Genomic DNA, 13,089 nt, shown 5'->3' with positions numbered 1-13,089 from the left:
TTATGTAGATCTTGTGTGTGTTTTTCAATAAAGAAAACAAAAAAAATCTCTGATATTGTATGTAATCCTTTCAAAGGCTGTAGACAGACACATAAACCAATAATACCCAGGAGCATGGCATTTATATACAAATAGGAATCAAGGTAAGGCAATCAATGTATTTTGGTTCTGATTAAATATGAACAAATATCTCATGGCTTGGACATTAAAAATGACACAAAGCTTTGTTACAACCATTGTTATATACTATATAAGGAATCCACTAATAACTGAGATTTGACAATGTCAATGTGTTACAAGATTAAGGCATTTACTCTCATATACATCAATTTATGCAGCATTGTAGTCACTATCAGTATGATTGTATTGTCATGTCCAACCTTCCACACTGACTGAAAACTACATATATTGCCCAACAATAACAGTGAATTATAAATAAATACATGTCCAAATAATAAAATATATACTGATGGAAAACAAAAAATCCCACATTAATATAAACATTGTTCACTCAATGACATAAAACAAGGCATGCAACATGCTATAATAAATGAGTGGTCTTTTAATTCAATGACAAATTCTATGGCCACGCACATTGAAAAGGGGATCACACATACAGCATGTAGCAAACATATTTAAGAGCTTCACTCCTAAAAAGGAAAAACAGTTTGCTAGCTGAACAAGGAAACAACTCCCTGTATCCAGTTCGCCCTCTCAAATGTGGTGTGTAGAAGTTGCCAGCAGATTACAGTATTTTTGTAAACACATGAGCTATTGCACTGTGATCTTTGTTGTTTTTGCTTTTTGTTTTTCTCACAAAGTAGTTTTGCCTGTTTGTAGTCTACAATGATGAGAACCAGAAATACAGCGGGAATGCTACGAGAGACTACAAGATTTCCAAGGCAGCTAATGTCAAAGGCTTATTGTTCCAAACTCATACTGAGGTATCCATGCTAAACGTTAAATGCTCAACCCAGTGAAACAGCCAGCAGGCTTTCGAAGGTTGTCTCGTAAAATGTTTCTTTTCTTTCACAATGGAAAGGACACAGCAGCGTATTGCTGCCTCCATGAGAAAAAAAAACAATTCTCAGAATGAGGTTTTTGTCTCATTAATATGCATTGTAATGTAACAGTCAGTCGTTTTCTTGATTAACTGGCTATTTCTATATCAGTGCATTTTTTTCATAGTTATAAGTACAGTAGGATACATGTATATATTGTAACAGTGAGGAAAGGGTTCAGTTAGGCTGCAACTATTGATTGTTTTCTGATTATTTCTCTCGATTAACTGTTTTGGCTATATATTTGAGAAATGAAGATAACTTGTTTTATGTAGACCAACAGGTCAAAAGCCAAAGATATTCAGTTTATCATCACATATGATGAAGAAAATCAGCAAGTCTTAGAAAGCTTGAAAAGCGAATATTAAACCTTTCTCTTTGGAAATGACTGAAGTAACTGATGTTATTGGAGAAGTTGCAGATTTAAATTTCTGTTGAAGGACTAATCAGCTAATTGTTTCAGCTCTAGGTGCAATTTTATCTGCTCACAGTGGTAACAATATGCTGCTGTACCCACAAAAAAAAAAAGGTACCCATCCGAAAAGAGATCACTGAGACTCGTAGGAAGAACTACGCGGTGTGGAGTTCGTGCTCTCTGTCGGTTTTGCCAACTGCGTCGGGATTGGAGAGAGGGTCCAGGTCAGCAAACAGGTTGAACCACGCTGAGAGGTCCTTTGACGTCCCCGCCGTTTCTGTAAAATGAGTTAACGAAGTTGAACGTCATTGAAACAACTGCTGTGCATCTACTTAGGCCGTAGCAAAAATACAAGAACACCTCCCATTAAAGTCCCATAAAAGTTTGCGTCTGGCTGAGATGTGAAATTATGAATGGAAACGAGCCACAGGTTCTTAGACGGTACCCATAAACACAGGTTTTACTTGGACTAGCTTTTTTTTTTTTTAAACATCTCGTATGTTTTACTCATTTGGCTTGGTCCTACCTTTCGGTGCTGGCTTAGAGGAGTTCTGATTGGCTCCAGATGAGAGCTCTGTTGTCTGGGCAACCGGCTGCGGAGCGATGCTGGCCCAATCTGAAATGGAGACGGCGCAGATTTGGATTAATCAGCAGGAGAAACTTAACGTGCCAAAGCATGACTCAACAAATAAATCATCCCACTCTCTTGCACAGATACAGTATGATGGAGCCTGACAAACGGCAGCAATCAAAATATTTATCACAGAAAAATCAAATCGGGCGATCGGTATTAGTGGTCGATGGGATGCCAAAGGTTTCGTTCAGAGCTTCGAGGCCTTGTTCCAGGAGACGTTATTTTGATTTTATCCTTTGTGTATCTTGACAATAAGGAGTCACCAGAGAGCAAAGTGGAATGTGGATGTTGTACCTAGCAACAAACAATCTTCACTCTGAATACAAACAAATGAATCATTGAGGCCTCTGGTTATTTTATAATGACATTTAATCTCTGGCTTCTTCCTTTAATGTAACCCCCCCTTATTGACATTTCCAGGAAGTTGTTTGGTTCAGGTTTACAATTGAAGACCATACGCTGCAGCTGCAAGTCGTACTCGGTGCATTTAAAGGTGCGATTGTTTAATGAGAATTTGGAGATTTTCTCCCTTAAATTTTTTTTTGTTACAACTTTGTTTTCACATTCTCGCTGTCCTGCCATTTGCTTTTGATTTGACTTTTTAGGCTGTACAATCAGGCTGGTAATTTATTTGCCTCGGCGGACCGGGTTGTTTCCAGGATTTTGCCTGTTTTGGGCTCCAACCCTGAGGTTGAATGGAGGTCATAGCCTTTCCGTCGTTTTTTTTTTTTCTTTTCTTTTCAGTAACCCTGAGAGCTTCTGTTATTCTTCCTGCAAGATCTCCTACAACAGGTCTTTAAGTTATGTAGATCAAACTCTTGAACATTGTTCCTGGTCGCCCAGATTAGTTTCCTGAAGAGCTCTTGAGAGTCTGCAGATCTCAAATTGTTTTATAGCTACAAAAAGAATCAGTGGGTTTCCAGAGCACCGTTGCAGATTTGTATGTGATCAACAAGTTTTGCCACACTCCTGATATATCACATGCTGTCTATGTGTTGTGTTGTGTTGTATTTAACGCGTGCAAATCAGCGTCTTCTACCTCTTCCCTACAGCTTGAATCGACTTCATGCTCACTCTGTACTTTCATATTGTTTTATACTTTAAAGCCAAATTCGTGCATTGACACAGTTCTGACTGAATGCTGTTGACAGCTTTTCACATTACTGTATTGCAGGTGTTTTGACTTCCCTCAATCTGGAATTCAAGCTGTATTTTAATGTGGAAAACGTCAAGCAGGTTGAATATGTTGTGACAGCTTTTTGAAAGGAGGAGATTGATCAGCTTCACCGGCCAGCTGGACTCTCAGTCTCCCTTTCAAAACCCGTCGCCCTCTCGCCTGCCTGTGAACCCACAGACCATATGCTTCTCCTGGACCCCTTCAATAGGCTTTGTTGTGAAGATGGGGGGGGGGGGGGAACCCAGACTTTCTTCCCTTTTACACTTCACACTGGTTACTTTGCTATAGTATATTATTACAATCACGCAGTAGCAAATTAGCTTTCTTTTTTTTCTCACCCAGGACATTCAGACACTGTAGGTCTACATTTCTTCACAACTGTATAATAGTGTGGCTGTGCGTAACCTTAAACCTTAAAAAGCTGCAAATGGAAGAAACCAAATCAACAAAACCAGACGAGGTGCTAGCAGCCAGTGCCCAGGCCGGGATGGAATGGAAAGTCGTTGGCAATTACCTATGGATAAGCAAAATGTAATTGCCATGTTGTAATAGCCGTCTGACTATTACTTCAACAGACGTGGGTTTGATAAATCATTTTAAAGCCGCTTTTTCTGCCCATGTGGAAACTGCTACAGAAGTAGATGAGTTTAGTTGTGCTTTTTGCATTCCTAATTCAAACTCATTCATGGAAAATCAACGTAGTGTATTGACATATTAATAGTTAATACAAAATATGTATATTTAAGCTTATTTTGATGTTTCTGCATGTTTTTAGAAGGCAGAGTAGTTCTGGCTAATGATAGGCTACAAACCTTAAAGCCGCAGTGTGTAAATTATTTGGCTTTTTATTAGCAAAAAACAAATATTGCTTTCATAAATACGTATTTCACTGAAGTCATGAACCGAGGCGGCCATGTTGCATCGCCATTTTTTACGTTGAGTGGCAGCGTGACCGTAGGTAACCACGGAAACTGAGCGGAGCTGTGGGCTCGGCCTGTTAAAACTGTCACCACTGTGTAGTGTGAGGAAGGACGGGGGCACTGGTGTTGCATTCAGGTGCAGTCAGGCAGACGGCCGTCGGCAAACCAACCGGATGTCATTTTACTCAGTGAGAGAAAGATGGTAAACCGTGGGTCAGGTAAACTATACGACATCACCATGACAACATATTGTCACGCCTGTATTGTTTTACCACTTGTTTACATAGAGGCTTGTTTATCCTGTTACATGCAGCGTCTCTGTTGTCTGTCTGACGTCTGCCCCATTTCACCTGAATGCAACATCAAGAATACGTTCTGATATGCAACCGCACCGCTAGAAGGGGGGAATTCCTACACATTATACCTTTAAATTATCTAATTTTAATAGAAAAAATATCATCCCTTGTCACCTAACAAACTTTTTGGACCACTTCACCAAACAACAAACAAAACACGTTAACATGTCCCAACCTGAGAAGGAAGACTGCGGATCATTCAAGCTCTGGTCCAGCAGCTGAGATGGCAGGAAGAAGGAGTTCTCCTTTAGCTGGGCCTCCGCTGGTCGACTGGACGCTGCCGCCGGCCCCTCCTCGCCGTCTCCGAACACCTCCATCCACTCTCGAGAGAAGTCGCCCTCGTCCACGGACATGCCGCCCAGGATCTCATTGAGTAAAGCCATGCTGTCCTTCTCCTCCCCCTCTGACTCTGTGTAGGCTGAGAGAAGATCTTCATTTCCTGGAATGATCAGGCAGAGGAATTCAGCAACAATGCACAATAAATTATGTAATAACACTACAATAATGTAACTCACGAGTTCCCAGAAACTGCTCACACATTCTTATGAGTCAACTGGAGGAAAACTAATCGGCCAATGTTTTGATAAATGTTAAGTTGTCTGGCATTTTAAAGCAAAAATGTCAAACATCGACAAGCAGTAGCACCTTCTCGTTTTCCTCATCTTCAGTGAGGTGATTGTGATTGGACAAAACGATAATTTTTCTCTTTTTTTCTCATCAAATTGATCAGGAAGAGTAGATTAATGACACTTATTATTTACCGCAGCCCCAAAATAAATCCCATGTATTTTGCAGTACATAATACAGTAAAAATATATCATAGTTGTATAAATGTAATGTTGTCCTTTACCTTCTGTGGTCTTATCGCTTGGGTTTTCACTTACTGGAGAGATGAGTCTATAAAGAAGATGAAATAGAGGATCAGTTTACAACAGGTGTGTGCAGTGTTTGTAAAAACATTCCTGCTCCTCGCTGTCGGCATGCATGTGTTTGGTCTACCTGCAGGAGTACAGAAGATGAGATAAGCAGATTTTTCTTTTTTCTTTTATTGAACTCACTGGTCATCTGGACTCTCAGCTTTCTTTCCATCCTCTGCTGCTGCTGCTGTCGCTTTACTTTTCTTTTTCCCTTTCTTCTTCGCCAGCTTTTCCATGGGGTCTTGTAATGTCTGCAGGAATAACAAAGTTGTTGGTTATACTGTAGTTACCGGCCTTTTCTCCAGATTTAAATCTACTCAGGCAACTTTCAGATCAAGATGCTTCCTGACCTTAATTGTGGAGAATTCATAATGCTGACACCCCTTGAAGCTCTCATGAATGGCTGCCATAGTGTGGGATGTCTTCTCCCAGAAGTGCAAAAGTGTTGTCTGGAACAGAAGAACAAGAAGGGGGTACACATTTGAATATCCAGTGTTTCCTTTGTTTGTCTTCCTTCCTGACTAAGAACAGCTCATTTGATTGAGCTCAATGCATTTGTGGTGTACCTGGTATGTGGTTAAAACATGAGAGAGGAGGTTGCAGCGGCTGGCTCCCAGAAGGTCTACTTTCTGGCAGACGTCGTTCTTCAGTTTGTCAAAGCTTGTTTTGGTAGTGCGCACCTGGGCCTGAACCTGAGGTACAATAGACAGGAAAATGTCCCAACTGAAGATCAACAGGTTTGAACAGTAAAAACACAAAGACTGGGGTTCATGTTTCTGCTTGTGAAGGTGTAGGTATTCATAAGTTTCTTTTTTTCTTTTCTTTTTTTTTACTGTGCAATACCAGTGACAAACATTAAGCAAACATAAAGACATAACACAGCACACGACAGGAAAGACCCAACACTGCAACACAGGAGTCCAAAAAGTAAATGGAATTGTGATAAGGGGCAAAACAAGAAAAGAAGTGAAAAAATAAGTAAATAAAAAATAAATAAATAAATAAACATCAGCAGCCAATCAGTCAATCAATTTCCCCCCTCCCTGCCCCCGTCTTTAATAGGTTTCTTGTAGCATCCTTGTTTGAACCAGTGAACCATCATTTACAGGCGTGTTGCACCCTCTAGTGGCATTTTGTTAGATTTTTCTGCTTAGTGCCATTTGTGGGCTGTCAGTTTGTAAGTCAAGTGATGGCATAAGTTTGACATTAATTTATTATGGAAATATCACTTTTTGAAGGCTCTTTAACATATTTTGGGGTGTTTGTCTTGCCTTCCGGCTCCCAAAATGTGAGAACTGACAAAAAGATCTGTCATTTGTAGGCTCCCTGGGTTGAAATCCATTTGGTATATGAACTAATTACAATGATGTAATTAGTTTTCAGGGTGGGGCGGGGCAAGCAGTGGTTCATTTGCATTTAAAGGGACAGACACTAAAACCAGCCGTTCTGAACAGGGCTGTTTTGAGAGGATGAAAAGAGCTGTGAAGGTGTATTTTGGCGTATTTTGACTGTAGTATATCACAAACATGTCTTTAAGACACCCGGGAACTATTTTAATTTGTGGAAAAGGGGCAGAATATGTCTCCTTTAATTTCAGGTTTAAATTATCATCATGAGGAAAACACTCTGATTCCAGTTCTGGATAAAAACAGTTTGGGTTCTGACTGTTGGTGGATGGCAGACAGATGTGTTACACACTGTGATTTGTAATAACTGGTAATATAATCTTAATTTTGACTATCAGAGCTGTCAGAGCCCTAAAACAGATCAAACCTACAGGAAATACAGCCATCATCAGTACGACTCGTCAAACTGTGTGACAACGGACTGACAAACCTTGCGGAATTTCTCCATCTGTTTATGCATATCTGGGTCCAGCTCCTGAGACACGTCCTTCATCCAGAGCAACGCCCCGCGATACTCGGTCCTGGACTGCTCCATCCGGTTCACCGTCAGCCACGTGTCTGAGATGGCACGATAGCGAAAGGTTTCCACCTCCTGGTACAAACGGCACAGAGGGTTCCTCAGAGCCAGTCTGTGGGATACAGTGTTAGATTCAGTATTAAGCGTACAATTATCAGTATTATTTTACATTTCATTCCACAAAAAGCATCTTGTAAATGGTAGTAAGTAATTGAACCAAGCCAGAGATCAAGACATTTTCATCCACTTCAGTAAAGGACCAAAGGAGAGTAGTGAATGTCTCAGTCTTCAGTCTCTTCACTTTTCTGGCTTCTAATAGAAACTTTGTTGTCTTCTGTAATTGAGTATTTGTTTGCTTTGAGGTACAGTTCAGGTTCAGGTTCATTTATTAGTACCTGTAGTTAAATTTGGTTTAGAGTTAAAAAGAAGAAGGTGGCATCCAGTTCAGTTCAGTTCAAGATATTTCATACAACACAAAACTACAATCCTCTCAAAACACATAACAGATGCAAAGCACAGAGCAAACACACCAGTAATTGCCACTGGTGATGCTGCAACATCTTATTTGGGATGGGACAACTGTATTTTTATATCTTTTTGTTCTACATTTAGGGACTGTGAAGCTATGTCCAGATGGAAGAAGCTGAAACTCCCTGTGTAAAGGGATGGAAATCAAGGAAATCATTGTTTGTAATGGAGTAACTGTTTGGTGTACAGGACCTCCATGTTCAGATCACCTTACTGGACCATTTAACAACCTGGTTCAAGGACTTTCTGAGATGTTACCAGTGAGAAGAATAAAACTGGATTATCTGGATGTGTCATTCATACAGTGTCGATTTTTCACATTTTCCCACCTCTGCTGCGAGGAGAAGCAGAGAGCCTTCCCTGTGGCCTGCATGATCTTTCCAGCCCGGGTTTTGTCCTGGGAGCCCTGGGAGCGCAGGAACCGACCCAGTTCATTCTCCTCCTGGGAAAGAACTGTCCAGCAGAGGATATATAGACTTAATGATTCAGCATCACACAAAGTTGAAAGACATGATTTACACTTTTAATCTTAACTAATCGGACTAAATGAAATGGAATGAATGGGCTATTTCTGATATTGTTTTACACAGAAGTCAAGAGAGTTGCTATGCTGTCCCCATGTGGGTTTTTTTTAGTAACTCTGAGTGCTGTGTTGTTCTGTTTAGACTCTCCTGAGGCTTGATGTCTCAGAGGGAAGCCCCCAGGTGAGTTCCTGGTTGTCGGGCCTGTACTGCTCGTAACATAGGGATGAGGTGATGAGGTGGTTAAGTGTTATCTGGCACCCCTGGCTACACCAGGAATGTCACTTTACTGGTAAGAGGAGGGCCAGGAAGAGTGAGCGTTAAACATGGAGCAACATTTACATTGTAAAGTTGGTGTCAAAACCTGGGCTCTGGAGCCAAACTGCTGGGTAGAGGTGTGTGGAGAAGTCTTTATCTAACAGAAGCGTGTGGTTATGTTTATAAATGTGTAATCTTCATACAGTTACATGGATAAATGATTTATGAACTTTCTTTCCCTTTTTTTCACTCTTATAGATTTTTGGGTAACACTTTATATTAAGTACACAGTATTAAGCATTAGTTAAGCTTTAAATACTTAATTCATCATTTATCAACACATGAATACTCATTAGTATGTAGTTTATAAACACAGTTAAATATGTTTTACTCAACATTGATAAGCACTAACTGTACTTATAAACATCATACTAATGAGTATTCATTTGTTACAAATAAAGAATTCAGTATTGCTTAACTACTGTAATGCTTAATAGTGTGGACTTATTATAAAGTGTCACAGATTTTTGGTTATATATATTATATTATTATTATTTCTTTAATTCATCTATTTTATGTCTATTTGATTTTATCATTATTGTCTTCTTTTCATATTAATTTTTTGGTAATTTATTTGTAAGGGTAACAATGTGTGGGTGGGTGGGGAGGTAGAGGGACACTTGTGTACTACTGATTTCAGTATTACACAAGTGTCCCTCTAAGTAAATGTGTAGACCAAAGTGTAATAAAGAAATATATCAAACAGAAGCGACCGTACGTACAACAGATCCTCCTCTGGTACTGCTCGATGACCTTCAGCAGCTCCATGCATGTCCTCTGGATGGAGTGGAAGACCTGCACGACACATTAAAAAAAACAAGAATTACGAAGTCATTTCCTACAAACAGTGTAACTACATGTGTTGATTCTAAATGATCTGTCAATCTTTAATATTTCTAAACTCAAAAAGTGTGTCATCTTTGCTGGACTGACACCAACCAGGAAAATGATTGCAACTTGCTGGAAGCCGCCTGATAATCTAACAATCAAATCTTGGATCCTCTCCCTTTTGGACGTCATACACATGGAGCTTTCAACAGCTCCAGTTAATGGTGCTAATGAGGTGTAGCTCTGCTGCGTCTTTGAAGAATATGATGGTAAAATTAACATTTTGCCACTAGCTCTTACTGCCTTTAGATGTCAAGTCCCCTCTGTCTTTTCTATATATGTTTGTGTGTCTTTATGTGTATGTGTCTGTGTTTTTGTTACTTTTTTATTGTTTTATTTCATTTATTCACTTTTATTCAGATCATCTGCGCTCTTACTGTAACTGTCATCTTTTTTTGTAATTAATCTAATTTTTACTATCACTGTGTTCTCTGGTTTCCCATGACACGTGGTCTTGGGCCCAGTGTTGGTATTCTTGCTGCGAGACTCTACATATTACAGTAATATTGTATCCCTTGAGATACTGTACTGTTTGACTTGTTAAATGACAATAAAGATTTTGATCACAAAAAAATAAGTACAAAGTCAATGAGTGTTATTCTAAGCTGAGTAAAGCTTGTGTGGGTATCTGAATCTACTGTATGGAGGGTACATGTAGCTGTTAGCTTTGGCTATGACAACCACAGACATCCTGCTAAGTCTGTGATTCTTGATTGATTTCAAGATGTAAGAGCTGCACAGTGGATATGATGCAGCACTGAAACATACACATCAAAAAAAGAATTTAAAGAATGATGCCTGATCCTGTATGTATACAGCTTTGAGTGATTTATTACAGTGAGAGTCAGGGGAGGGGGGGGGGCTGGTCTGAATTAAGGCTGGATGTTCAAGCTTTTATAAAGTATCGATTTCAGCCATTAAAGTCATCTCACCCCTGAAATGGAAGCGCAAGATGATGGAGGTTGGAGGCGCAGCAGCTTAATGTATGTTTTAGGCCTCGAGCAAGCGCTGTGACATTGGTGTGAATCAAAAAGCCATTTTGGTCAGTGCGGATTTCACCCTGAAGGGAAAGTATCTCCTGTGTTTCTTAATGTTCCTGTGATGTGACCAAAGGCTGTGGGAAGCAAACATGGCAGTCACGGAGCATGCTGTGAAAAAACAAAACTTTGTTTCCCAGCAGACAGGGCCTCGTTCCCTCCTCACCTCCAGCTTTGCGTCCAGATCTGCGTCTGACGCCACCACATGTTCGTCCTCCTTCTTCCCAGTGACTTTGATGAGCGTCTGCTTGGTTTTCCAGTACCTCTGCTGGAACTTGTTCACCACAGATGAGTCTTGGCTTTGGATGAAGCGGTCGAAATAATCCCTGGAGTAGCCACTGCAATGACATGTCAGGTTACACCAATGTTTGACCACAGCTCAAGCCTATTATAAACTGTGTAAACTCATTGATTGATGTGTGAACACGAAGATATACTCACAAATGTCCTCCCTCCATTTTTCACGATTGCCTGTGGAGAGCAGCAACTTGGGTTCAGAGATAGTTTGAAATACAGCACACAGCAGGGCCTATAGGACAGCTGTAGCACTACACCTATACAATATGTATCACTGCAAATACTTCCATTGCATTATATGGACTTGTTGAAATCAGTGTTTTCTCTGAAACTCAAATCTCAACTGCAGTACTGAGGAACCCATATCATGTTTCATTGTTTATCTTAACATCTCTGTTCTGGCAACATATTATACAAAAATGTACTGACTAGGCCTACTGTCTACTCTCAAAGTGTCATCAGTCAAAATCAACTTTATTGTCAATATTGATATACAACATTAAGAGGACCAAAATAAAGTTTCTCCCATATCCAAAATGTCATTTAATAAATATACACACAATATAAAAGATAGCCTATAAAACAGTTGATCAGTATAAAAGTGGATTTATGCAGTGCATTTGCATTTGTTTTCAGGTTACGATGCGAAAGAAATGTCTAAGTTTGCCAAGTCCTATTTGTAACCCTTAATGTTTATTTATAATTGATTATGGTCATATGGCTATCATTATTAAATCAGATAAAGACAGGCTAAAAATATGCACATAACTATAATTTTGAGGTAGGCTACTTGTACTTGACTTGACAGTTTCCTTGACTTGACTTGTATTTCTGACACTGCAGGCTACATTTTGCAGATAGCTTTAGTTTTACTTAGGAGAACGCACTCTTCCTTATAGTGGGCGGTAACTGTTTATAGCCTACAACAGTATTGGTAGTTTTGATTAAAGGACGTGAATAGACTTGGCTCAGTAGGTTAAGACAGCACATTAAACCGGACCGGGACAGTGAAAGCAGGTCTGACAGAGTGAGAGCAGCACCTGCTGTGCATCAACAAAGGGATGAGATGAATAATGAATCACTACCTTATAGGCTAACGTAACGCACCGCTCGCGCGGCGTCACGACTCCTCTTTAAAGGGACGAGCGAAGACGTGAACGCGCTTCACATCACAGCATCTTGATAATAAAGCAGAAGGACACTGCGACGGTTACAGTATGTCACCGAATAAACCAGCGGCGGAGAGAAACACCGTATGTGATACGGTGACACCAATATGCTACATCCGCGCGACCACCGGAGGAAAAACAGCGCGTGCCTCCCCGCGAGCGGCAGCGCTCCCTCCTCCTCCTCCTCCTCCTCCTCCTCCTCCTCGTGAACATCACGTTCAATCATCACAGATATGAGCAGGAGAGCAAAATAAAAGCACGTACCTCTCCGTGTCGGGAACATGTAGGAAAGGAAGGCTGCTTATTCCTCTGAGCGGTGCGCGGACAGCAGCTGTAGCTCGCTGACAGGCCCGGTGTGTGTAGCATAGGCTGAATGTGTGTGTGTGTCTGTGTGTGTACACACAGCTGCTCGCTCAGTTCAGCGCATTATCCTCCTGCACGCACCACAGCTGACGTCATTCTCTTCCGACTCTAATTGGCCGGATGCAGCGCGCATCGTGTTCAAATGTTTGTCTCAGGCAAACACAGCAGTTACTGTACAGGTGTATGAACACGACCTGTCTGTCTGTCACTCTGGAAACTGGTCTTTACTATGGGTCAGAAAATAGTCATAAAACAGATATTTATTAAAAGTTGCAGATTAAATATAATTTTGGGCCCATCAGCAGATCATAATTGAATATATGAAATAGATCTAATGTCCTGTTGTGCTTTTGGACAGCCTCATATGTCCTGGGGCTAAACTGCAGACCTCTGTGCTGCCCCCATCTGGCCGGAAAGAAAAATCAATTAATGCACAAGTAGATGTGCAGTATGCTCTGCAAACAACGTGTTGCTTCATTATGTGCTCAGGAAGCAGCAGGTACAACAGCAGCAGGTTTTCAGAGTCACTCCAGGTCTTAGAAAAGCCTTCTGTTTCCCCTTAGGC

General features: G+C 40.6%; 1 protein-coding gene across 1 annotated transcript; it reads right to left on the bottom strand.

Annotated features, from left to right (window-relative positions):
• Positions 1-389: 389 nt before the first annotated feature.
• Positions 390-12,570, bottom strand: ica1 (islet cell autoantigen 1). Its single transcript, XM_085803528.1, has 13 exons — positions 12,426-12,570; positions 11,137-11,166; positions 10,862-11,033; positions 9,493-9,565; positions 8,261-8,384; positions 7,317-7,515; positions 6,047-6,172; positions 5,831-5,929; positions 5,622-5,731; positions 5,414-5,460; positions 4,739-5,002; positions 2,003-2,092; positions 390-1,753 (listed from the first exon to the last, which is right to left on the bottom strand). The coding sequence occupies exons 2-13, from the start codon at positions 11,151-11,153 to the stop codon at positions 1,632-1,634; spliced, it is 1,443 nt and encodes a 480-aa protein (XP_085659654.1). The 5' UTR covers positions 11,154-11,166; positions 12,426-12,570; the 3' UTR covers positions 390-1,631.
• Positions 12,571-13,089: the final 519 nt, after the last annotated feature.

The sequence above is a fragment of the Trachurus japonicus genome, chromosome 16 (assembly GCF_045865225.1).
Source record: "Trachurus japonicus isolate A0001 chromosome 16, Traja_1.0".
NCBI lineage: Eukaryota > Metazoa > Chordata > Actinopteri > Carangiformes > Carangidae > Trachurus > Trachurus japonicus.
This window is presented reverse-complemented; position numbering and strand designations above follow the sequence as displayed.

Coding starts and splice junctions, on each gene's coding strand:
- ica1 (XM_085803528.1), bottom strand. Junction 5,732..5,830: donor ATGAATTCTCCACAATTAAG/GTCAGGAAGCAT, acceptor TTATTCCTGCAG/ACATTACAAGACCCCATGGA. Junction 5,461..5,621: donor GCTGAGAGTCCAGATGACCA/GTGAGTTCAATA, acceptor TCTTCTTTATAG/ACTCATCTCTCCAGTAAGTG.